Source organism: Dendropsophus ebraccatus, chromosome 11, assembly GCF_027789765.1.
Source record: "Dendropsophus ebraccatus isolate aDenEbr1 chromosome 11, aDenEbr1.pat, whole genome shotgun sequence".
Taxonomy (NCBI): domain Eukaryota; kingdom Metazoa; phylum Chordata; class Amphibia; order Anura; family Hylidae; genus Dendropsophus; species Dendropsophus ebraccatus.
Genome location: NC_091464.1, coordinates 87,495,589 through 87,520,936, shown reverse-complemented (window position 1 = coordinate 87,520,936; position 25,348 = coordinate 87,495,589). Strand labels below are relative to the sequence as shown.

The 25,348-nt window shown below is 44.0% G+C and overlaps 2 protein-coding genes across 7 annotated transcripts in view; one reads left to right on the top strand and one right to left on the bottom strand.

Annotated features, from left to right (window-relative positions):
- Window positions 1-997: 997 nt before the first annotated feature.
- Window positions 998-25,348, top strand: part of ARL13B (ARF like GTPase 13B) — a 43,140-nt gene continuing 18,789 nt past the window's right edge. The window contains exons 1-4 of the mRNA XM_069944564.1: window positions 998-1,166; window positions 2,996-3,183; window positions 6,132-6,202; window positions 8,293-8,542. Coding sequence (XP_069800665.1) covers window positions 3,122-3,183; window positions 6,132-6,202; window positions 8,293-8,542 — 383 coding nt within the window. The 5' untranslated portion in view covers window positions 998-1,166; window positions 2,996-3,121. The remainder of the gene's footprint in view (window positions 1,167-2,995; window positions 3,184-6,131; window positions 6,203-8,292; window positions 8,543-25,348) is intronic.
- The window catches only part of STX19 (syntaxin 19), a 184,068-nt gene continuing 171,233 nt past the window's right edge, over window positions 12,514-25,348 (bottom strand). For 3 of the 6 annotated variants that reach the window (XM_069944569.1, XM_069944567.1, XM_069944566.1), the window contains exons 3-4: window positions 24,900-24,982; window positions 12,514-13,556 (exon numbers count right to left, since the gene is read on the bottom strand). In XM_069944569.1, coding sequence (XP_069800670.1) covers window positions 12,640-13,509 — 870 coding nt within the window. In that variant the 5' untranslated portion in view covers window positions 13,510-13,556; window positions 24,900-24,982 and the 3' untranslated portion in view covers window positions 12,514-12,639. Of the gene's footprint in view, window positions 13,557-24,142; window positions 24,230-24,899; window positions 25,062-25,348 lie in introns of those variants that run through there. The other 3 variants (XM_069944565.1, XM_069944571.1, XM_069944570.1) reach the window with 3 other exon arrangements.

Here is a 25,348-nt window from a genome sequence, read left to right as displayed (position 1 = left end):
TACCCCCCTTCCCTCCATCCCCTCCTTGTATACCCCCCTTCCCTCCATTCCCTCCTTGTATATCCCCCCTTCCCTGTATCCATCCCCTCCTTGTATACCCCCCTTCTCTCCATCCATCCCCTCCTTGTATATCCCCCCCTTCCCTGTATCCATCCCCTCCTTGTATATCCCCTTTCCCTCCTTCCATCCCTTCCTTGGTTCAACTTGATGGACATGTGTATTTTTTCAACTGTGCTCACTATGTAAGGCTATGTTCACACTACGTATAAGACCGGCCATTCCGTGACCTGGCCGGGTCACGGAATGGCCGGTCTAAAAGATCATCCCTGAAAAGATTATTTCTTGCGCCGCTAAGTTTTGACGTGCGCGCATCCGCACTTGCAGGCATCGCACTGGAGTGAGCGGCTTTCGGACCGAAAGTTCCGTGCATCTCTACTTATCAGCTGCTGTATGTCCTGCAGGAAGTGGTGTATCCTTTCCAGTCTGACACAGTGCTCTCTGCTGCCACCTCTGTCCATGTCAGGAACTGTCCAGAGCAGCAGCAAATCCCCATAGAAAACCTCTCCTGCTCTCCAGACTGGAAAGAACCCAGCCTACCCCTTTAAGGCTCTATTCACACAACTCACGAGTCTCCAGTTGTGTTGCATACTATACTATTGTTTCTGTCAAATGGAGCCCAATTATAAGTCAGCACAGCTGTCCATTGCTCAATGTATCCTTGCTTTATCACCATGACAGTGGTGTGAGGAGGTTTTATGGTACATCTGTAGACTGCTGGGAGTTGTAGTCCGGCAGCACCAGTTCTCTGTACCAATCACCTAACAAATCCCAGCGCCTCTCTCCCGCACCATAACAACGCTACAGTCCTCCGGCCAGCCAATCACAGCTCTTCTATCATCCGCTGGTCGTAATGACGTATAAGACACGCCTTGCTATTGGTGTATTGTTATCAGGACATCGATTGGCTGCCTGAGAGAAAGGGGCGTGGCCAGGAGCCGCAGGAAAGTGTTTGCTGGGTTACCATAGAGTCGGCAGCTTCCGGTGTACACTACGGTGTCCGTCAGTCTGTCTGTAGCCGTACATCACAGGCTGTGGAGGACTGTCCGCTATGTAGACGGCTCTGTGTATGGCGGCTGGCCTCTCCACCTCTTCCTCACGGCTGCCGGGTAGGTCGTGTTGTGAATGCTGAACTACGGGCTGTACTGGCTGGATGTTGTCTATAACGGATTGTAGTGTGATCGGATTTATGTCACGTGTCAGTGATGGTGACCCAGGTGCATGCTGGGTGTAGACATTGGTTGATGTGGTGAAGTGTAAGCTCTCAGGTCAATAAGGAGTCCAATGGATGTGACAAGATGATTCCCAATGATATGTATGGTGTATGACATGCATTGGGCAGGTATATGGGGGTATATGCCAATCTGCCCTGGTCATGTGATCTGCTAGTGTGGCGGCATCTGCCCTGGTCATGTGATCTGCTAGTGTGGCGGCATCTGCCCCGGTCATGTGATGGTCTGCTAGTGTGGCAGCATCTGCCCCGGTCATGTGATGATCTGCTAGTGTGGCAGCATCTGCCCCGGTCATGTGATGATCTGCTAGGCGTATGTGGCGGCATCTGCCCCATCAATGTGATCTGCTAGTGTGGCAGAATCTGCCCCGGTCATGTGATGATCTGCTAGGCGTATGTGGCGGCATCTGCCCCATCAATGTGATCTGCTAGTGTGGCAGAATCTGCCCCGGTCATGTGATGGTCTGCTAGGCGTATGTGGCGGCATCTGCCCCGGTCATGTGATCTGCTAGTGTGGCAGAATCTGCCCCGGTCATGTGATGGTCTGCTAGGCGTATGTGGCAATGGTTACATGATGCGGATCTGCAATAAATGTCATGTACCTATGTTAAATTGGCAAGTGGGCGGTCCTTACTGTCCAGTGATTAGGGGAGTTCCCCATCCTGTGGGTGTCAAGCAGTTCCAAAAACTTTAATTCCCCTCATGCCCTGATAGCCAATGGGGGGTGTAGTCTTACAGCAGCTGGACATCCACAGGTTGGGGATCCCTGGTCTGAGGGGTACACACTCCCTCTGTTCTGGTGGAGGTCGGGGAGGGAAAGCAGGAGGAGGCTGCGGTCAGGACAGAGCGTGATCTTGTGATTCATAGCAGTGCTAGGGTACCCTAGGCCCCGCCTCCTTGACACTTTTCATGGTTTAAGAAAAAGGCTTGTTTAATGAAAATAAAAACACAGACCCAGACAACAAAGGTATGGTGTGAATGCGGTAAGTGATATCTGCCCAGTAATGCTGCCAGCTCGGCAGGTGATACAGTATTGTGAACTATTGTTCTGGTTGGTATCCCAACTACTTCCAGAAGCCACAAGCAGGTTGTCCTCTATGTCAGGATGTGCACAGGTGCCAGAGGGGGGACTTGCATCTAGGTGATACTTACCGCACATCCTATAATTATGCATTAAAGTGGAAGTTCACCAATTTATTTTTTTCTTTTGAATCAACTGGTTTGAAAAAGTTATATAGATTTGTAATGTACTTCCAGTACTTATCAGCTGCGGTATGTCCTGCAGGAAGTGGTGTATTCCAGTCTGACACAGTGCTCTCTGCTGCCACCTCTGTCCATGTCAGGAACTGTCCAGAGCAGTAGCAAATCTCCATAGAAAACTTCTCCTGCTCTCCAGACCAGATATAATACACTACTTTCAGCAGGACATACAGCAGCTGATAAGTACTGGAAGACTGGAGATTTTCTAATAGAAGTAAATTACAAATCTCTGGCACTTTTTGGCATCAGTTGATTTGAAAGAAAAACTATTTTGGTAAACCATTCCTTTAAATAGCCCAGATGAGCATAATCCTTTAAAGTGTTAAACAGCTGGATCTGGTGGCCCCCACTAGACGTCCCCCTCTGCTGAAGACATTATACGTGCACTGTGATACCACATGTTCATTTTATCAGATCCTCATTTGCTTCATCATTTCTTTATTTCAGGGTTCCTCTTTAGAGAACTTCATGAAGTGGAGGAAAGTAGGAGCGGCTATAAGGCGTCCATGATGTTGAAGCCATCTTAGGAATATCAGCACAAAGCACATCCTATTCCCGTCCCTTGTATCTCTCATGTTTAGCCTCATGGCGAATTGCTGTCGGAATTGGTTTAAACGCTGGCGTCAGCCGGTGAGGTGAGATGGATTGCTGACTCTATATACATTATATACCCATTCTGTGGTCATCCTCTGCTCGGCCTCCTCTCATTCTCCCACTGGCAAGGCCCATGCTGCTGTATAGAGAGCACAGCGAGGACTCTAATCACATTATATAGCACCAGGCACCCCTTTTTTGCATTCTGACTTCTCTTCATAGATGTAAAGGGTAAATTCAGCAGTTTTCATACCTTATTTTATATTATACATCATGGTGCCTGTTCAAGTGAAAAGTGATCGCTTATCATCTAAGGATTGTGCTTTATGGGGGGGCTTCATGCCTGAAGCGCAACTTAGCCCGCCCACAACACCACCATTGGCCCCCACCCCGTGACGTCATCGGCACATAGGCCTCGCCCCTCGACAGCCATTGGAACAGGTTAGCCTAAAGGTCTAGGCCCCACCCCTCTAGGTCGGCCCATACCAATGGCCACAGAGGGGGTGGGGCCTATGCGCTGATGATGTCACGAGGGGCAGGGCTAAGAGGGTTGTTATGGGTGGGGCTGCCCATGAAGCCCTGCCCATATAGCACAATCTGCAGTTGATAAAAGATCACTTTTTACTGGAACAAGCACCATGATGTATGATTTAAAACAAGGTATGAAAACTGCAAAATTTACTGTTTTCCCCTGTGTAGAGATGTCAGAATTCAAAAAGGGGGGACAGTGTCACTTAAGGGGTATTTCCAGTTCAAACATTTACAAGCTACAAGTCTCAGCTACAGTCCACATGATTGTGTAAAACGTGTACGGCTTTGACTCATGGCTGTGCCTCAGTAGTTAATTTATATTTATTTTTCTTAACATAATTTTATTTATTTTAATTCATACAGAAAAAAGGAAAACATTAATAAATAAATACCCAAATACAGTTCCCAATAGTTAAAATGAATCATGTAGGGCTATAGAAAGTAGCAGTGTAGCTCTGGCCTTAGCCATCAAGTCTAATACATGCTGGTCTCACCCTTGTGAGCCTCACAGCCAGTCATGAAGGGTCAAGATTTTGGGGACCCCCTTTTTTTACATAGAGACGGGACCCTAATCTATCAGAGATTTATGGCACATCCTGAGGAGACGCCATAAATGTCCATGTTGGGAATACCTATTCAACTGCCCATTGGCCTCTTATAGATCAGGACCCAACATACAGCAAACACTGTTCTGCTTGTGTGGGTTTTTTTTTTTTTTTTTTTTTTTTTTTTAGTATGAGCTTAGGGTAGAAGGGAGGGATTAGATTAAATGGGCTCTCCAGGCTTTTTTTGTCTTGCTGGCCTAACCTTAGGTAGACTATTAATATGCGATTGGTGGATCCAAACCAATTATAGTCTGATATAGGGACTATTGTGCTTTTGTGAGCACTGTGGCCTCTTCTCTTTCTACCAGCCAGTGCCGCACGCTCTGTAGCAGCTCTCAGGAACAGCTACTACTCATTGTACGGAGCAGCGGCTGATATGAAGTGAGCTAGTCAGCTGAGTGCAAGGAATTGACCCCCACCATTAAGGAGAGTATTTTAGGTTAGTCTATTGATGGCCTATTAAGGGAACATGTCCTCTAAATTTTCTTTTACTGATTAGAGCTAGATACTAAAGTTCTTTTTTTCCAATCTATTTCTATTTTCTGATTGTATTTTTTTTATATCACCCTTTATACATTGTTATGGGAGGCTGCCATATAGCCTGTGCTATTTTAACAGCGTTTAGTGACATGCTTTACAGCAAGCCTCATGGACATAGACAACAATAAACAGACTCTGTCCCCTTGGGATAAATGTACATTTTTTTCTGAGCGCGCTCTGTGACCTGTGAAGAGGTCATTCCACAAGGAGTTGCTATTGTCTCTATTATCTACTGGTGTCACATGACGCTGCAATGCTGTACAGATCACTTTACAGCAGCCTCCTCTTATCACCACAGACACAACAGGAAGTCTCAGCTTAGATTTAGCCCCAGTGGTGAGAATGAAAACTGCAAGATCTCAGGATTATTTTAGAATAAAGATAGAAAAATGGTAAATTTGAAAAAAAAATTTGCCCAAAATTCTTTAAAATATGTTTGACAGGACCCTTGCACTGAACTTAGGGGAATTCTGTGGTTAGAGATAAGTTTCTATCCTTGGTCAGTCTCTCAGAAGCTGTTGTGTGGGGATGTCAGAGAACTAGTGCCTTATAATGTGCACTGTGATGAGATTCATGGCTTTACTAGGTACATACAGGCCCTGAGTGTCGGAGATCCTTTGCTTTGTGAACCAGAGGACTTAGTATGGGGTTCATGGATGTGTTCATGTATTAGTGATGTATATCTCATAGGGACCCTTCTGCTGGTGTGGCTCAGGTACCTGATACTTGGTTGTACAATTAATAGTGTATGGCCAGTGCCCTCCAGCAGTGTGGTCAGTGTGAATGATCTATAGGCAGAGAGTTGCTGTGTGTTCCCAGCCTCCTGTGGAGTCAGCTGATCATCCTAAATCTCTGGTAATCTGTATGATCCTGTGTATTAGTTATTATTCATGTCAGCGGCTGTGTCTGAAGCTGGGGCATATGAGGTTACAGGGAGGCCGAGGCAGCCTGCTCCACATAATGGAGGGTTTAGAAGGGAGACAACATTGGAAATGTCTCTTTTGATTGGTTATATCTCCTCCAGTCAGAGCCATAGATGTAACTTCATAAGAGTCACTGTTTTTTGTGCATTGTTTTGCAATAGAAGCTGAGTTGCAGTTACCCAGCACGACCACTACACAATAGATGGCGCTGTCTGCACCCTGCTCTGTTTACTGTGTATTGCAGGTATTGTGGCTCTGGTAGATGTCTAACAGCAAGGGGTACTGGGTGTTGGTCCCTCACTGATCTAATACTGATATCCTGTTCTGAGAACATATAGATGAAAAAATCTCAAATCTATTTAAATCAGTTTTTTCCCCCCTTCTTTATAGAAAAGTGACCCTGGTTATGGTGGGTTTGGATAATGCTGGCAAAACTGCAACTGTGAAAGGAATCCAGGGAGGTAAGTCCCAGAAAATAATTTATGTGTGGGGTACAGAAGATATCGGTTAGCTGTGACTCCATGTACTCCTTTTGTATGTTTAGTTCATTTCCATTAGGTTACAGTTGTCATTTTTTGTTTTGTTTTGACCAGTCTCCTGTGCTGTTCCATCCAATAAAAATAAATAAGTAAAAGTGGAGCTACACAGACTAATATATAGTAAGTAGATATGAGCAAATTTACATTAATAACTAAGCATTTCAACACCTCAGCAGTCAATTTATCCGCCTGCTGCCTTTGAAGTCCGTGCAGCTCTGCTTCCCTATTACTGTAAATTTGTTTATCTCTAATGGTAAGGTAGGTCTCCTACACATGACCATAGTGTTTTTTCCTGACCGTTGCTACTCGGTGTCATCCCTGTGCTGCCCATAGTCACAGACTGTGCATATAATGCAAGTATAGGAGCCCAGGCCACTGCAAGTCACGGTTCTGTACATTGGCATGTAGTGGGTCCTATCCTATTCACAATTGAAGGAGTGTTCATGTATGCCTTTTAGTTTTATGCCTGTTTTAAGATCTATAGTTTGAGGCGAATCTGTACCGGCACGTAGCTGCCCCCAAACCACCGGTACCGCATTGTAGAGGTTCTCAAGCCACGTCTGGTTCGGGGGTCGGCCTTTCTCTTGATGTCGGTATTTTTAAGAAAAACTACTTTTGTTGCTGTGGCGGGAGGGGAGTCAATCTGGCGTGGCCTAGAGCATCCATGCCTTTCTCCCTGGCACCCTTCACTTTGAGCACGCCCCTTGGCTGGTTGGAGGCGTGGAGAGAGGCATCGCAGGCCTAGGGCACAGATGCTCTAGGCCAAGACAGATTGACTCCCCGCCTTGCCGCGCCACACCAATAAAAATTGTTTAAAAAAAAATAATAACAAGACAGGGAGAAGGGCCGTCCCCAAAACTAGGTGCGGTGTGAAGGGCACCTACATGCCCGTACAAAGTCTATTTAAGGGGTTATCCCAGGATAAACAGTTATCTCCTATGCACAGGATAACTAATAACTAGCTTATTAGTGGGGGTTTGACGTCTGATCACAGGATGAGATGTTCCCCATTCCTGTGATTAGTGGGGATCAGAGTGTTCTGACTAGGGATGGTCCGAACAGAGTTCGGTTCGGGTACGAACCCGAACCCTCTGTAATGATTCCCGCTGTCTGCCCACTCCGTGGAGCGGGCGGATCCAGCGGGAGGACCGCCTGGAAAACTGTGATACAGTCATAGTCTGTATCCCAGTTTTCCAGGGGTTCCACGGAACGGGCAGACAGCGGGAATCTGCTGCCGAGCGTTCGGGTTCATACGAACCTGAACCTCGGCAGGTTCGGACCATCCCTAGTTCTGACCACCACTGATACACCAGTTATTATTCATCCTGTGCATAGGGGATACATTTTTATCCTCAGATAACCCCCTTTAAAGTGACCCTTTTTGTATTCTGACTTCTCTACACAGGTGTAAAAGGTAAATTAAGCAATTTTCATACCTTATTTTTTATCATACGTCATGGTGCTTGTTGAAAGAAAAAGTGATCTTTTATCAACTGCAGATTGTGCTAATTGGGCGGGGTATGAAAACTGCTAAATTTAACTTTTACACCTGTGTAGAGAAGTCAGAATGCAAAAAAGGGTTGACAGTGTCACTTTAAGGTCTTAGAGCTTCAAATTATTTCATTTTTTTGTTTTTTATGTTGGGTGATGGTGGTGGTGGGGGTCCTCCTGGAATCCCCACAGATTATCTGAAGGGGACATAGTTCTGTGGCCTCTTCATTGTTTACCAGGCACAGCGCCGTAGATATTGTAGTGGCTGTGCCTGGTACTCCTCCATACACGGATATAGTGTATACATTACTGAGTGGTCACTGGAGTGTTAATCATTTTATTGTAACAGTATTGAAGTCTATAGAAACACATCCAGCGGGAGACTTTTTTTCTTTTGTCTTGTACAACAACAACCCCCGTGGTTACATAAAACATTGTCGGCACTCGTTCGTACAGCATCCATCCCGCTGTGTTATTGGAACATGGTGTCTGCATTCTTGACCATTGCTCTTTTGTAACAGAATCTCCACAAGATGTGGCCCCGACTGTGGGCTTCTCCAAAGCAGACATTCGACAGGGGAGATTTGACATCACAATGTTTGATCTCGGCGGTGGCAAGCAGATCCGGGGCATTTGGAAGAACTATTACGCTGAGTCCTATGGAGTGGTGTTTGTTATTGATTCCAGCGATGTCGACAGGATGGAAGAAACAAAGGAGACTGTGGCCGAGGTCCTGAGGCATCCCCGGATCGCAGGGAAACCAGTATTAGTGTAAGTAAAGCATCTGCTAATGGCCTGTGCATTCTTGTAGGCGCTGATGACTATCTTGGCTGTAAGCTTTTCCTGTGCAAAATATAAGACACGACCCAGAACCCTTAAAGGAGAAGTCCGGTTAAAATTTTATTATAGTGTTGTGTTGCCCCCCAAAAGTTATACAAATCACCAATATACACTCATTATGGGATATGCTTATAAAGTGCTTTTTTCCCTGCACTTATTCCTGCTTCAGGGCTTCACTTCCTGGATAACATGGTGATGTCACTTCCTGGATAACATGCTGATGTCACTTCCTGGATAACATGGTGATGTCACTTCCTGGATAAACATTATGATGTCACTTCCTGAACAAAATGGTGATGTCACTTCCTGGATTACATGATGATGGCACTTTCTGAACAAAATGGTGATGTCACTTCCTGTATAACATGGTGATGTCACTTCCTGGATAACATGGTGGTGTCATGACTCGACTCCCAGAGCTGTTCGGGCTGTGGCTGCTGGAGAGGATGATGGCAGAGGGATGCTCAGTGTCCCTCCAGTGCCCTGTGTCCCTCAGTGTCCCCTCCATCATCCTCTCCAGCAGCCACAGCCCGCACAGCTCTGGGAGTCGGGGCGTGACATCACCATGTTATCCAGGAAGTGACATCACCATATTATCCAGGAAGTGACATCACCATGTTATCCAGGAAGTGACATCACCATGTTATCCAGGAAGTGACATCACCATGTTATCCAGGAAGTGAAGCCTTGATGCAGTAGTAAGTGCAGGGAAAAAAGCACTTTATAAGCATTTCCGATAATAAGTGTATATTGGTGATTTGTATAACTTTTGGGGGACAATATAATTCTTTAATAAAAATTTTTGCCAGACTTCTCCTTTTAAGAGATGTAAGAAAATATGTCTGATAAAAAGTAATGGTTTGTGAAAGGCTATGTCCAATTTTTTTACTGTCCCATTGCATCTGAAGTGCATATTATTTTGTGCTTACAGCTCCAGAACAATGTGTAACCGACTGCTAACAAACTTTGCTTGGTCTGATCCTACAGTCACACCTCCTCCCATCTGCCCCCTAGTGACAGATTGGGTTAAGCTAGGAGATGGCACTTATTTACAGGGTTGCTTAGTCCCACTAATATGGCCTTAAAGAGGTTGTCCAGGAACATATATACTGTGGATAGGGGAAAAGTAGGGGGAGGTCGCGTGGGGTCCAACCTGTGTACTCACCGACGATCTCTGTATCAGAACCTGGCTTATGTATTATGAATAGAGCCGTGGGTATGGCAAGTGACGTGCGGCTCTATTCATTCCTATGGAGGTGCCGGAAAGAGCCGAGTACAGCGTGCGCTTGGAATGAATAGCACCGCAGGTTTGTGCAGTACCCACGGCTCTATTCATAATACAGAAGCCAGGGCCTGATACAGAGATCGTCGAGGGGTACACAGGTCGGACCCCCCGCAATCTCCTCCTTTCCCCTATCTTGTGGGTAGGGGAAACATTTATTTTTCCTGGAATACCCCTTTAAAAGATATATCAAAATGTTTCTTTTTTTTTCCCATATCGGTACTGGGAAAAGTATACGAAGCGGTTCCGAAGGAAGAAACCTATCTCTCTGTCGCCTCCTGTGGGTAGCTACCTTTGACATGTTTTAGAGTCCTCTGTTGAGTTGAATGTTGAATTACATGGTAACACCTATAGAGGGCACTGGAGAGACACTTTTCTATTACACTGCGATTTTTAACGACTAATGATAAACGATCGCTAACTAGATTGTTTATCGTTAATCTGAAATCGTTCACCATATTACACGGAACGATGGTTGTTAGTTACGACCGTTACTATGATCGTTATTGCGATCGTTACTATGATCTTTTATTCCTTCTAATCCCAGGAAAAAAATGAACAATGTGCAATTACACTGAACGATTATTGAAAAAATGCGGAACTTGAGCGAGCGAATGTGGAATTACAGTGAACGATTAGCGAACAAGTAACGATAATTTTAGGTTCAGATCTAAATCAACGACATACAAACGGTTTTTGGATCGTTGCCTGCAATTACACAGAACAATTATCGTTTAAATTTGAACGATTTAAAGATTTTTTACACGATAATCGTCCTGTGTAATAGGGTCCTGAGTCTGCAGGACAGTTATTTTATGCATGAGGAGGGTGAGTATCTCTCAAGAGTCTTGAGGAAAGAAATTGTGGGGTCCATCCCTCTTCTCAAGATTACAGGGGTCTCAGAGGTCAGAGGCATGTTATAAGAAATGTGATTTCCTGTGGCTTACCTGTTGGTAATGGAGCAAAACAACCATCAATCTCTCTAGAATTTCCATGCAAGAACTAAATCTAGATGATACCTGCTTTACTGGCAGTTACCTAATGAATGTAATTTTAATGTTCGTTTCTTTAAGGCAGCTATACACTTTCAGTAACTGATAGCCGAATGATCATCCAGCCATTAGTTAGCTCTTCCGTCCTCCCCATACAAATGAACATTCATCACAGATGAACTATCCTGTGTTCTCTATGGGGAGAGGAGGGGTAAGCTAATGCAAGAAAGCTCTGGTTGCGGCTTACCGCTCTCAGAGAAAGAAGTTTCCATCACACCCAACTCCTCCTTATCTCCGCCGACATTAACTGTTGGTGGACAGCCAGGAGAGCCCCATACACTGTATACTGTACCAAAGGCTGAATCCGCTGCAATCAACAGGCATGGCCGACTAAAGTATAAGCTTTATGGGGACCTTTAGATTATCGGCTGACCAGTGAAAAAGGCCAATGAGCTGATACACAAGAAAATGTCAATTCATATAGGTTCCTGCCCTCCTAAAAGGACTCTTACTTGTCACCTATTGAGGGATTTTTGGGGATGACAGATTTTTTAAATATAATTTTGTAACCTCTGGTGCCCTAATTCCAATGGAGTTTACTATTTGGTTGACTATATGCACTTTTCCCTGAATTGTCAGATAGTTTGGAACTTCATTCCAAAAAAGGTTTGTGATTGGTTCACACCCTCTTAGGGCCTTATTACACAGAACGAGAATCTGCCGACTCACCCATCATCAGCTGATTATGTCTTTTGGTCGTGGCTAAAAATCAGCGGCTGCCAACCGCACATCTTTATGTGTAATCGCAATGTGCGGCTGATGACTGTTAAAAGATATTAATAACAAATTACAAACTTTATACATATCTCTCCCCGCTCCTTGGTGTTCTTTATAACTTCTGCCCACTCACCACTGAACCTTCTACACCTTTCTTTAAAGTTACAGGCCGCTCACCCAAATTTGCCTATCACTTCAGAGACCAGCTCTAAGGTTCCAGCGGCGGCTGCGGGGAGCGGACAAAGTGAGAAGAACACTGGGGAGCGTATATACTTTATTATTTATTATATACAGCAAGGTCTGCACGGACCTCTCTAACAAAATATATATACACAACCCTTGTTGCACGATTATCGAGTCATGTAATAGAACGGTTCTCGTTTACCGAGCCTATCGCATCGATGCTCGCTCATCTGGAATATCGGACCAGCCCCATGCCTCATATTCACACCTGACGTTTCAGGAAATCGTGGAGTCAACCAAATGATAAGACTTCTAATATCTGTTAGTAGTCATATAGGGTGAGCACTAAGGGAAGAGATCAGGAGTAGTTACTTTCTGTATGATAGAAGTTCTGGCATTGGATATTGTTTGGACGCCAGTTTTTTATTTTGTCTGTAATGTGTAAGAAGACGAAGGAGAGAGTTACTGTCTCCATGCAGGAAATTTTCTTTTCCTCCCTTCCTTCTATAGCACTCTGCACGAAGAAGGATGTTGACGTCCAATTTCTCATGGACAAAAATGCTTAAAATTTCCAAGTGCCCTTGAAGGGTCTACTTGGTAAACAGGAGATGAACCCTTTGCAAGTCCAGTCCTATTGTCTACAGTAATAAGTCCTCATTGGACACGTCTCACTATATGGCAAAAACATTTTATTCTGCAACACAAACTATACAAAAAAATACATGCGGAATAAACAAATCGGTAGCTTATAAAAGGTGAAAGAATGTAAACAGCAGCCAAAGTCAGGTGACCCATCAAGAACATGGACAGCAGCAGCAGAACAGCATCTTGCAGGGGTTTTTCTTCTTGTATTTCACAGCTAGCTTAAACTTCTCATTGGTCCTTTGGACGTACTCCTCCGTGCCCTTTGTAACCATCTCTATGTTGTTTATAGCCTCTCCTTGTTCATCTACTATAATGTAAATTTCAAGGAAAATGTCTCTCAAGTCCCTGATCTGATTCTCGAGGGTGACCAGCTCCTTGTGTCTCTGCTCGATCTCGTTCAGCTGTCCTTTAGTAATTTTGACATCCGTGAGGAGGTTCTCATTGAACACGTCCCATTTGCCCTGGTCCACCATGTTGTTCACTTCCTCCTCGCTGACTTCTTTGCCAGCCACTTCTAGTTGCCTTACGATGAATGTTTTACATCGGGCCTGCTTGACCATTATGGCTTCATTATAACGGAACATGATGGACTGGAAGCTCCTGAACAGGGCGGCGTGGTGGTTTTTTAGGATCCTGGTAAGACTAGACGATGACCCCGTTTCGGTTTCCGCCTTCTGAATTTCCACCGATAAGGCGTCCAAGCGCTTTTTGATGCTTTCCGCTTGGACCTTAATGTCCTTTGTTACATCGCTCTCTTTCTTTAAGACACTGAATCGTCTCATAGAGGAAATGAGAACTTTTTGCTGCTGACCAAACCTATCCACGTTTTCCGATAGGTCTGTAATAGCATTTTGTATCTTTCTTATTTCATGCAAGTAGCCCTCAATGACGGGCTCTCTTTCAAAGACAACGGCTTGTTGCTGGATGACTATAGCTTCTTCTCCATTGTTCTCCTGCCCTTTGGACTCTTCTTCCAGCTCTTTTGCTCTTTGCAGTAACTCTTGGAGACGGTCCTTCATTGTTAATTAGTTCGCAGGTTAATCCAGGAGTAAAAGGCGGTGTAGTTCTAGAAAGGAAAGAAAGACGTTACTACATATTGCATGTATCAGGTCCTACTTATATAGTCACTAATAAAGGAGTTTTCTATGAATGGACTATTCTAATGTTCAGAGTTTAGACAAATCGTTAGAAAAATCGTTATTGCGATCGTTTTTAAGATTGCTTAAGCCCATCACACACATAGGGTGAATCTTTGAAAGACTGTTTACATAAAATGATCTGCGAATTTTTAGCGAACGACCAACGACGATTTGAGAACATGTTAAAAGATCACAATGAACAAATTTTCACTCGTCGCTTGATCATTCGCTGTGTTTACACGAGCCGATTATCGCTCAAATGCCATCGTTATTGAGAAAATTGGAAGGATAATCTTCCATGTTAATGCACCATTAGGATAACCCATCCATATCCAGTTGGTGGAGGTCGGATGCCTGGCACCTGCAGTAATCACATGACTGGTGGGGCCCCTTTCAAGGGGTTATCCAGGGTTAGGAGAAAATAAAAAAACAGAACCACCCCTGTCCTCAGGTTGTGTGTGTGTGTGTGTGTGATTACAATTCAGCTCCTTTCACTTCAGTTGAGCTGAGCTGCAAAACCACATCCAAACTAAGACGCTGTTTCTGAAAGAAAGTGGCCACGTTATTCTTAGCCTGGATAACCCTCTACACAGCCTTTCTGTCTGCAGTTCCAGACTGTATAGTACGCACAGCAGTCCATGAGCCTATGCACTCAACGATAAATGTCACAGTCCATGCATTGTCCGGGTTCTGTAGCTAACCATAATCACAGACCGTTCATTTCAGTCTCGTCTACAGATGTGTGGACATTTCGTAGATGCTCTTACTTGACTTGATGTAGTAAATATGGAAAGCACTCACTAATGTTTTTAACTAGGGTACACCAATCTGTACTTCCTCACCTAACATGACAGACATCTATAATTGTGGTTTCCAGCATTTAAAGCAGGGATGGGGAACCTTCGGCTCTTCAGCTGTTGCAAAACTACAATTCCCATCATGCCTGGACAGCTAAAGCTTTGGCTGTCCAGGCATGATGGGAATTGTAGTTTAGCAACAGCTAAAGGGCCGAAGGTTCCCCATCCCTGCTTTAAAGAGATTGTCCAGGACAAATTTACTTTTCCCCTATCCACAGAATAGGAGAAAAGTAGGAGATTGCAGGGGGTTTGACCTCTGTACCTCCCACCGATCTCCGTATTGGACCCCCCCCCAGCTTCTGTATTATGAAAAAGAGCCATGGGTACGGCATGTGACCCGTGGCTTTGTTCATTCCTATGGAGGTTTCGGAAAGAGCCGAGTACATCGCTCATGAATGGATATTGCAGTGTGAACAGTTAACCAAGTAATCCATCCATTCTTGCATTGCCCTGTGTGTTATGTTGTTGATCACTAGTTCATGCTATAATGGTATATGTGGTTTTCAGTCCTTATGCTCTGATATTTGGGCACAGGACATACTATGTGACCGGGCATACCATTTAATGCTGATTATAATTCCTCTCTCTCCACATTAACTAACATTAGTTTATGATATCCTGGCAGGAGTCGGTGACTCACAATAAAGTTCAGTTGAAGGGCATGTGAAAGTAAACTTACTATCAAGTGCCTGAGATACTGACTTCTCCATACCAGATACAAGCACATTCTTCTGCCAAAAGACTTTACATTAGTTGGCCTCCCAAATCTTCCCCCGATGAGAAGAATCGGGCATGTTGGATTTCAACTGCCTGACTCTCCAAAGCCCCTATCACATGGGGGACTGAGAGGAGAAAACAAGCGCTGTCAGTGCTCGTTTGCTCCTCGTTCCCCGCTCGCTGCCATCACTATTACATGTGTCGGCAGTGAGCGGGTGAGTATAGGGGAGGCCGTGGGGAGCTGCAAAGGGGCTGCCCAGGTGATCGCTAGATTGTCCGGGCAGCCCATAGAGGATAGTGGCGGTCTGCTGCCACCGCTCCTATTCCACAGAGCGACGGCAGCAGTTCGCTGCTATCACAGTCGTTTGTTTTTCAACATGGCCGATAACCGTTCCGTGGAATAGTGCCTTTACTTTCAGGGAGATAAGGCGCTGTCAGAGCTGTCTGGCAGTGGCTTATTGTTCCTCTTCCTATTAAGAAGACATAAACATTCAGCTGAGCTGAATATTTATGCATTGGGGTGAATGGGAGAGATGGCGTCGGCATAGTTGTTGAGGGTGCATGAGCTGCTTTACACAGAAAGGCATCAGATCCCCTACTGGCCCCTTTTACCAGTCCCATTAAAGTCCACCTGTGCAAACTGTTATTCTTTTAATGGGAATTTGTCATCAGAAAATGAATCTATATCTATAATATATAATATAATATATTCTAAAATTTTCTGGAAATCTTGCAGTTTTCATTCTCACCACTGGGGCTAAAACTAAGCTGAGACTTCCTGTTGTGTCTGTGGTGATAAGAGGATGCTGCTGTAAAGTGATCATTACAGAATTGCAGTGTCACGTGACACCAGTAGGTAGATAGCATCAGTACAAGACAATAGCAGCTCCCTATGGAATGACCTTTACAACGGTCACAGAGGTGTGCTCAGTAATTTTTTAATTCATCTTAAGGGGACAGAGTCTGTCTGTTGTCATCTATGTCCATGAGTCTTGCCGAAAAGCATGTCATTTAATGCTGTTAAAGCGACTCCGTACCCACAATATTACCCCCCAAACCACTTGTACCTTCGGATAGCTGCTTTTAATCCAAGATCTGTCCTGGGGTCCGTTCGGCAGGTGATGCAGTTATTGTCATAAAAACAACTTTTAATCCGGCAGCGCTGTGTCTAACGGCCGGGGCTTACATTTGTGTATGCATTAGGCTGGCACAACCTCTCCGTCCTTCCTCCCCACCCTCCACATCATTATGAATACTCCAGGCAGATTGCTTCCTATTCCCCATCTGTGGCAGCCTGGCACATGGGCTGGATCGTTAATACACCTGTGCAAAGCTCAAACAGCAGTAAATGTTCCTGGATCATTCCTAATAATGAGGAGGGTGGGGAGGAAGGACAGAGAGGTGGTGCCAGCCTAATGCATATACAAATGTAAGCCCCGGCCGTTAGACACAGCGCTGCCAGATTAAAAGTTGTTTTTATGACAATAACTGTATCACCTGCTGAACGGACCCCAGGACAGATCTTGGATTAAAAGCAGCTATCCGAAGGTACAAGTGGTTTGGGGGGGGGGGGCGGCAGATTGTGGGTACGGAGTCGCTTTAAGAACAGCTCAGGCAATATACAAATAGCCATACCCATAACAATGTACAATGTATCTATGACAATGTACAAATAGTGAAATAGATAAAAAGATTTGAATTTTTAAAAAAAGTATTTGTATCTGCCTCTAATCAGTAAAAGAAAATTTAGGTGATACTTTCCCTCTAATTTAATGCAAATAAGTTCCACACAGCTCATTATTTTAAGAAATTCCTGTTTGTTTCTACAGCTCCTGTGCAGATTATGTGTCTCCAAGGTAACAGACAACAAGCTAACCTTATGTAGTCTGATCCTGCAGTCATAGTCTCTTGTCTTAGTCTCTTCTCAGAAAGTAGAGAAGAAATGGAGGAAAGTATCAGTCTGCAAGATTACACTATGAATTTGTTTGCTGCCTGTATAGTTTGCATAGGAACTGTTGAAACAAAAGTATAGGATGTTTCTAAAGGGGTTGTCCCAAATTTGAATGTTATCTCCTATTGACAGGATAGAGCATAGATACCTTATCGGTGGGGATTCTACTGCTAGCACGCCCACTGACTACAAGAACTGAGGACAGTGGGAATGAAGGGACAGACCAAAAGCTTTTCCACCACTCCATTAATGCTTTATAATACTTCCAAACATTGCAGAGCATTTAACCCGGCAATATGTGGAAGCCCATTGGAGAATTAGTAGATCGGTGGCCAACCACACTTGACGCCCTTCCATTGACTTACAGACCATTGTCCCATTCTCGTGATTGGTGGGAGTCCCAGCCGTCAGACCCCCACTGATCAACTAGCTGTCCCCTATCCTGTGGATAGGAAATATTTAATTACTCTTGGGACAACCCCTTTAAGTAAGACCTATTGTAAAGCTGCTATATTTTTTGGGAGAGCATAGAATGGTTGTGAAGCTACGTATGTGTATTTATGAGCCCAACCATATCATTCCCAACTGCATTGGTAATTACTGAGGTATAGCGATTGCATGTGCTAGAATAGGATTGTGTACACTGCCAATACCTTCTTCCTTCCCCCAGCTTATCAGGCTGCCCGTCTGGTTATATTAATGAAGGGCATAGCAGTCACATAGTCCTCAGCTGTGTAACCACACAGAGCATGTGAAATATTCCTGCAAGATATGGGAATGAGGCATGAGGCAGACGACGTAATCATCTAGGACTTAAAGGGAATCCACATTCCAAACTGCTGACACTATGGGGAAGATTTATCAAACATGGTGTAAAAGAAAACTGGCTCAGTTGCCCCTAGCAACTAATCAGATGGGTGGGGAAGCAAGGATTCCACCTTTCATTTTCCAAAGAGTCTGTGAGGAATGAAAGGTGCAATCCTTGCTCCCCCACCCATCCCTGTCTGTGCTTGGTACTTGGCTTCCAGCCAGTCGAGATTGGTCAGGGAAGGGAGGGGGAGCGAGGATTTATTACAGCATGCAGCAGATCAGGAGCCTCCTTTACAAAGCCTTCTTGACACTTTGCACTGGAGTCATTCAGCCCAGAACGGCCATACATTGTGTGAACAGTAGCGGCCGGCACTAGTGGGCGCAAAGAATTAGCAAGTCAATTATTTGAGCAGCTCTAGCGAATAACGACCATTGTTCAATACAGCGTGTGAACAACGGCCGCTGTTCCCATAGTCTTCTATGCAGTGCAGTATTTTATGGCAACAATGGCCGTTCTCGTCATAAAAAATACACAGTGTGAACATGACCTTGTACTCCATCCAGTGCTCCGTTAAAGGGGTTGTCCAGCGAAAATCTTTTTCTTTCAAATCAACTGATATCAGAAAGTTATATTGATTTGTAATATACTTCTATTAAAAAATCTCAAGTCTTCCCATACTTATCAGCTGCTGTATGTCCTGCAGGAAATGTTCTATTTTCAGTCTGACACAGTGCTCTCTGCTGACATCTCTGGCTGAGACAGGAACTGTCCAGAGCAGGAGAGGTTTTCTATGGGGATTCATAGAAAACCGAGACACAGTTCCAGAGATGGCAGCAGAGAGCACTGTGTCCGACTGAAAATAAAACATTTCCTGCAGGACATAAAGCAGCTAATACTTCTATTAAAAAAGAGATTTTTTTAATAGAAGTAAATTACAAATCTATATAACTTTCTGATATCAGTTGATTTGAAAGAAAAAGATTTTTGCTTAACAACCCTGGTGAATGGTTGGCATGCAGAGCCTTCAGGAATTGTGTAACCTCTATTTACCTACATTGCAGACGGCCACCGTTTATAGGACGTCGTGCTTTGTCTAGTAGCATATTGGTTGCGCAATTTCAGGTTTTGGAAACAGAGTTTATTGTGTTTGTACTGTCCCCGCCCTTGTACCATGTGCACCCTATGGCCCATAGAAGTCAGTATAACATCAGCACATATTAGCTGCAGGCAGAAGCTATTTGTGTATTCAGAAGTTGCTTTTTAATCGTTTTTTTTTTTTTTTTTTTTAATGCATTTGCTGCAGTAACTCGGGTTTGTAAGATATATGATAGTATAAAGCACAGGTGTCAAACTCAGGCTCTCCGGCTGTTACAAAACTACAATTCCCATCAGGCCTGGACAGCCAAAGCTAAAGCTCTCCCCATACCTCCCCTAGGTATGGGGAGTATTTCCGAGAAAATCATAGCGCAGTAATAAGAGAGCCAGAGTCGTGTGTGTATTCATAGGACCACATTCACACCCAGAAATCTGGTGCTGTAAGTTGACTTCAGATAAAAAGTGCTACAGGTCTAATGTATATCTCCCATACAGGGGTCCCCATGTTCTTTCTCCATTAAAGGGGTAGTTCACCTTAACATATTTTCTTTTCAATCAACTGGTGACAGAAAGTGCCAGAGATTTGTAAATTCCTTCTATTAAAAAATCTTCAGTCTTCCAGTACTTATCAGCTGCTGTATGTCCTGCAGGAAGTGGTGTATTCTCTCCACTCTGACACTGTGCCCTCTGCTGCCACCTCTGTCCATGTCAAGAACTGTCAGGAGCAGCAGCAAATCCCCATAGAAAACCTCTCCTGCTCTGGACAGTTCCTGACATGGACAAAGGTGGCAGCAGAGAGCACTGTGGCAGACTGGAGAAGAATATACCACATCATGCAGGACATACAGCACCTAATAAGTACTGGAAAACTTGAGATTTAATTTTAATAGAAGTAAATTACAAATCTCTGGCACTTGCTAGGACCAGTTGATCTGAAAAAAAAATCTTTTGGTGAACTATTCCTTTAAAAAGAAACCCAACCACGAGGCTTTCCTGTTACTGTCTATCCCACAGGCTATATTACAGAGTGCTGCTAAGCAGGTTTTTGCGCCCGCTGCCTGGGGGTATTCTGGGTAATTGTGGCTGTTAAATTTCTTTTCTGTTGATCAGTAGCGGCCCCAGCGGTCTAAGGCTGCGGTCACACACAGTATTTTGGTCAGTATTTTATCCCTATTGTCTCCAATATTAGCCAAAACCAGGAGTGCAACCAACACAGGAAAACGAGAAAGGAAAATGTGCTCCTTTTTATGTGTTTTTGGACCCACTCCTGGTTTTGGCTAAAAATCCTTAAGGAGTCACTGTCGTATTTTTTTTTTTTTTGCAGAAATCAATAGTCCAGGCGATTTTAAGAAACTTTGTAATTGGGTTTATTAGCCAAATCTGCCATTATCTGCATGTAAAAAGCCTTTTCCCAGGTCCCCCCCTCCTTCCTCTTTTTCATCCACTCTGAAAAATCTGAAAATTGTGACTTGTTGCAGGAGACGTACCCTGTCTGCTCTAGGGAGAGGGGAGGGGGGAGGAGGAAGGAGGGAGTTAGCCGGCAGCAGAAAGCAGATAACAGAGGATTACAGGCACGGAGCTGGGTGACAGCTGTAATCAGAGCTCAGACAGGTCACTGGTGACTGTCACAGGAGATATCCCGTGAGGGATTTGTAGATTAACTCTTTGTTGTCCTGTTTTGGTCTTTTCTTTAGCTCTCTCCATAGGAGAACAATGAAGACAGGGGGGAGAGCTTCAAACTGCTTTTTCATGATAAAAATGCATTTTTCGGATAATAAACCCAATTACAAAGTTTCTTAAAATCGCCTGGACTATTGATTTCTGCAAAAAAAAAATTCACGACAGTGACACTTTAACAAATACTATGTTGTGATTTGCATCATGTATGGGCTGTAAGTCCTAGATACTGGCAGAAAGTTAGGCTGACATTTACCATTATAACTACTAGTGTCTGCATCCAGTCTTCATGAATACATGTACGTATACATTGAAGAATAGGCTAACAATACACACTAGTAGGCTACATCTGGTTTATTAAAGGGGTGCTCCGGCAAAAAAAAAAATAATTCAAATTTTCTTCTCCCAAAAGTATACAGACTTCTAGCACTTATCAGCTGCTGTATGTCCTGCATGAAGTGGTGTATTTTTTTCCAGTCTGACACAGTGCTCTCTGCTGCCACCTCTGTCCATGTCAGGAACTGTCCAGAGCAGTAGAGGTTTTCTATGGGGATTTGCTGCTGCTCTGCACAGTTCCTGACATGGACAGAGGTGGCAGCAGAGAGCACTGTGTCAGAATGCAAAGAATACATCACTTCCTGCAGAATATACAGCTGTTGATAAGTACTTGAAGACTTCAGATTTCTTAAAAGGAAGTAAAATACAAATTCATATAACTTTCTAAGGTCAGTTAATTTGAAATAAATGATTTTTTCAGTCAGTTATCTAATTAGATAACAGCCAATCACAGCTCAATCTTAGAAGCCAAATCAGATATGTGATCGGTTTCTATAAGAGAAGAGCCTCGAGCGTGCAGCCTTTCATCACCGGTGGCTGCAGAAGTTTGATGCAGTCTTGAGGCTACCTGGAAAGCATGGATACAGCCATAGGCCATAGGCTGGATCCTATTTTCTGTCACTCCTTAGGGCTGCATCCAACGTCTGCAGCCACCGGGGATCAAATACCAAGACTTCCAGGTTAGAACAAACCCAAGCACGCTCAAGGTTCACTCATCTTTACTTATTATCTGTAAAAAATCAGACAAAGTGTTCTCTCAGATGGATAACTCTGGGCCGATGTGTACATCCCAGTATATGTCAGCACATATTTTAGCTGGTATTCTCACACATACCGGCCACACACTATGTGACTCCGGCCTTTAGATCTTTACATCATTCCTCATCACTTTAAATAGATTATTACCCCTTCAGGCTGAAATCATGCAAGCAGTTTCATTTTCAGCCAAAGCCAGAAGTGGCATCAAAAGTAATGGTAAGTTCTCTCCTCCATGGAGATGGAAACTCAGGCTGTGATGGATCATGGACACTATTCTGTAATGGTCGCCATTGGGTTATATCATGATGTCCATCATTTAACTGGAAACAGTTTTTGTGTAAAATGTGGCAGAATCTGCAACTGAGCCCTTAAGGGTACGTTCACACTTACCGGATCCGCAGCGGATTTCATTTAAATAACTGAACACAGCATCAAATCTGCACCGGATCCTGTAGGTGTGAACGCACCCTAAAGGGGTTATCCAGCGCTACAAAAACATGGCCACTTTCCCCCTACTGTTGTCTCCAGTTTGGGTGGGGTTTTGAAACTCAGTTCCATTGAAGTAAATGGAGCTTAAAGGGGTACTCCAGCGGGGGGGGGGGGGGGGGCACTTTTTTGCTAAGACCGGGGAGGAGGTGGCCGAAGGTAAAGACGTCCACTCACCTCCCCGGTCCCAGCGGCAGGTCCCGCATTGCGGCGCTCCTGTGCCCGGATGCTTCCGGGTTTCTGACGTCTCAGGTCCGCTCAGCCACTCAGTGAAGGAGGTGGGATCCGTTTGAAGTCCGCTCAGATCCCGCCTCTGTCACGTATCATCTCAGGCCCGCGTCAGACACCCAGAAGCGGCCAGGAACCGGGCACCGGAGCGTCGCGATGCGGGACTCGCCGCTCGCCGGTCCCAGCAAAAAAGTGCCACGCCCCCGCTGGAATACCCCTTTAATTACAAACTACACCTGAACTGGAGACAACAGTAGGGGGAAAAGTGGCCATGTTTTTGGAGCGCTGGATAACCCCTTTAATGTGGATATAAGCGCAGCCTATAGGCCCCCATACACATTAGAATGTGTTGCCCAAACCATTTTTTGCATTTTGATTTTTTGGCAGTAATTGGTGATGTATCCCAAATGCAGATACCCCAAATGCAGCGTTTTAACATATAAACGGCCCATAAAAGGACTAAATGACTGTAAAAAAAAAAAAGCGACCTATGTGAGAAGGATTGTTTATGTCTCAAAACTTCCCAAATACCTATTGCCTTGGTGTTAGAGTATGTACACAGGTACTATGTACACCACAGATTCCTTTAAAGTATGTACATTGAAAGGGGTTGTCCAGCAGAATCTTTTTCTTTCAAATCAACTGGTTTTAAAAAGTTTTATATAGATTTGTAATTTACTTCTATTTAAAAACCTCCTGTCTTCCAGTACTTATCAACTGCTATATGACCTGATGGAAATGTTGTTTTCTTTCCAGTCTGACACTGTGCTCTCTTCTGCCACCTCTGTCCATGTCAGGAACTGTCCAGAGCAGTAGTTTTTTTCTATGGGGATTCGCTGCTGCTCTGGACAGTTCCTGACATGGACAGAGGTGGCAGCAGAGAGCACTGTGTCAGACAGGAGACAATACATTACTTCCGGCAGGACATACAGCCGCTGGTAAGTATGGGAAAATTTGAGATTTTTAAATAGTAAAAATACAAATTAGTAAATTACAAATCTATATAACTTTTTGAAACCAGTTGATTTGAAAGAAAAAGATTTTCGTTGGAAAACCTCTTTAAATAGCATGAAATCTGCAGCATATACAGTACATGGGAAGATAGGCTGGGTTCACACTGTGTTGTTGCAAACAGTTTTTTTTTTTTTCACCCATCTTATGCAAAAAAACGCATGCATTTGTGTGCCTCCGTTTAGGTCGATTTTTTTTCCAATGACTTTCATTATAAAAAGAAAAAGATTAAAAATGCTTCCCTTTTTTTTAACCATACACAAAATCTGGTCAACTACGTTTTTGTGTATGCTAAAAAAAAACATACATTTTGATTTTTTTTTTTTTTTTTGTATGAAATGCATGTAAATGCATTTGTATGAAAAATGCATGTTTGTTTTTGTTTTTTTTTGCTTAAAATGGATGAAAAAAAATGCATTGCAAAAACGCTGTGTGAACTCAGCCATACTCTAAAGGAAAGTCTGATCTATCAACTCTTTTTGGATCCACTCCAGAGTTTGGCTTAAAAAAAACTGTACTGAAAACTGCATGTTTATTTTAATAAAACATAACTTTTTTTCCAGCGGTGATAGGCCTATAACTTACTGGCTTCTGTCTATCACATCTGGCTGATAACAGTCGCGGCATAGTCCTGATATGACTCACGCTATGGCAGTGTTCACACACTGTTATTTTTTATTAAAATAACGGCCGTTCTTTTCAGTCTGCAATGTGTTCCATTGAAGTCTATGGAAACAACGGTGGTTAGTTCACACAAGGCTGTTTGTAAATTAATGTTTGTATTGTTAATTCGCCGCCGTTACTTGTGAACGGCGGCCATTATTTTACGTTCACACAGATTTTTTTTCCCATCGTCTTTTTAATTAAATTCAATGGACCTTTTTAAAATCAGCCTCATCCAAAAGGGCCATCATCCACCTGAACTAGAATAATGTACAAGCGTTATAATAACGGCCGCCAAAGTATGTTATACAACGGCCGTTATTTTGACTGTCAAATAACGGCCACTGAAAATCATTGTGTGATCATGGCCTATAAAGCACACACTTGTTCCCATCACACGGTTTATAGTCAGTAGCCCCCCTCCCCATGGACCCCGACCCTATAACCTCCATACATAAAGCCCTGGATGCTGCGGAATGTCCAGTTTATAAGTTTGTGGAAGTTTTACAGTTTAAGAGAACAGTACAGTCAACATCACTGGTGGCTGATAACAGAGAACAACAGATAGCACATTTAGAAATTCTAAGCTTTCAGTATCCTGTATTCTGTATATCTCCTCTATAGACTACAAGCAGCAGGTGAGATCGTCCCACTAGTAAGTATAGCCTCATTCGCTTACCCTCTGGCCGTTGTTGTCCTCCGTTAGTTTACTAGGAATCCATGGCGATGGTCACTTTCCTCAAGTCCAGCAATGTCCGCAGTCTGTTCCATGAGAGGAAGAGTAAGTATTTGCGGAGAATGACCTAGTGCTTCACATTCACGTTACTGCTAGGAATCTGGTCCTGCCTGTTACAGGGCTGTACTGGGTATACGGAGGAGGGGCAGGCTATATACCAGCCAGTCCCAGCACAGCAGGGCAGGGCTATTGTTGTACTGGTTGTACAGTAAGAATGTAGTCCTTCTGCTTCATGCTGATCACAATTACATCTAGTATCTGCTTATTTGCATATGTGTAGATGTAGCAGAGCTCATTGTGAAGGTGCGATGTATAGGTGATGATGTACCCCAGCATTCCCCAACCCGTCACTGTTGTAAAACTACCATTCCCAGCATGCCTGGACAGCCTTC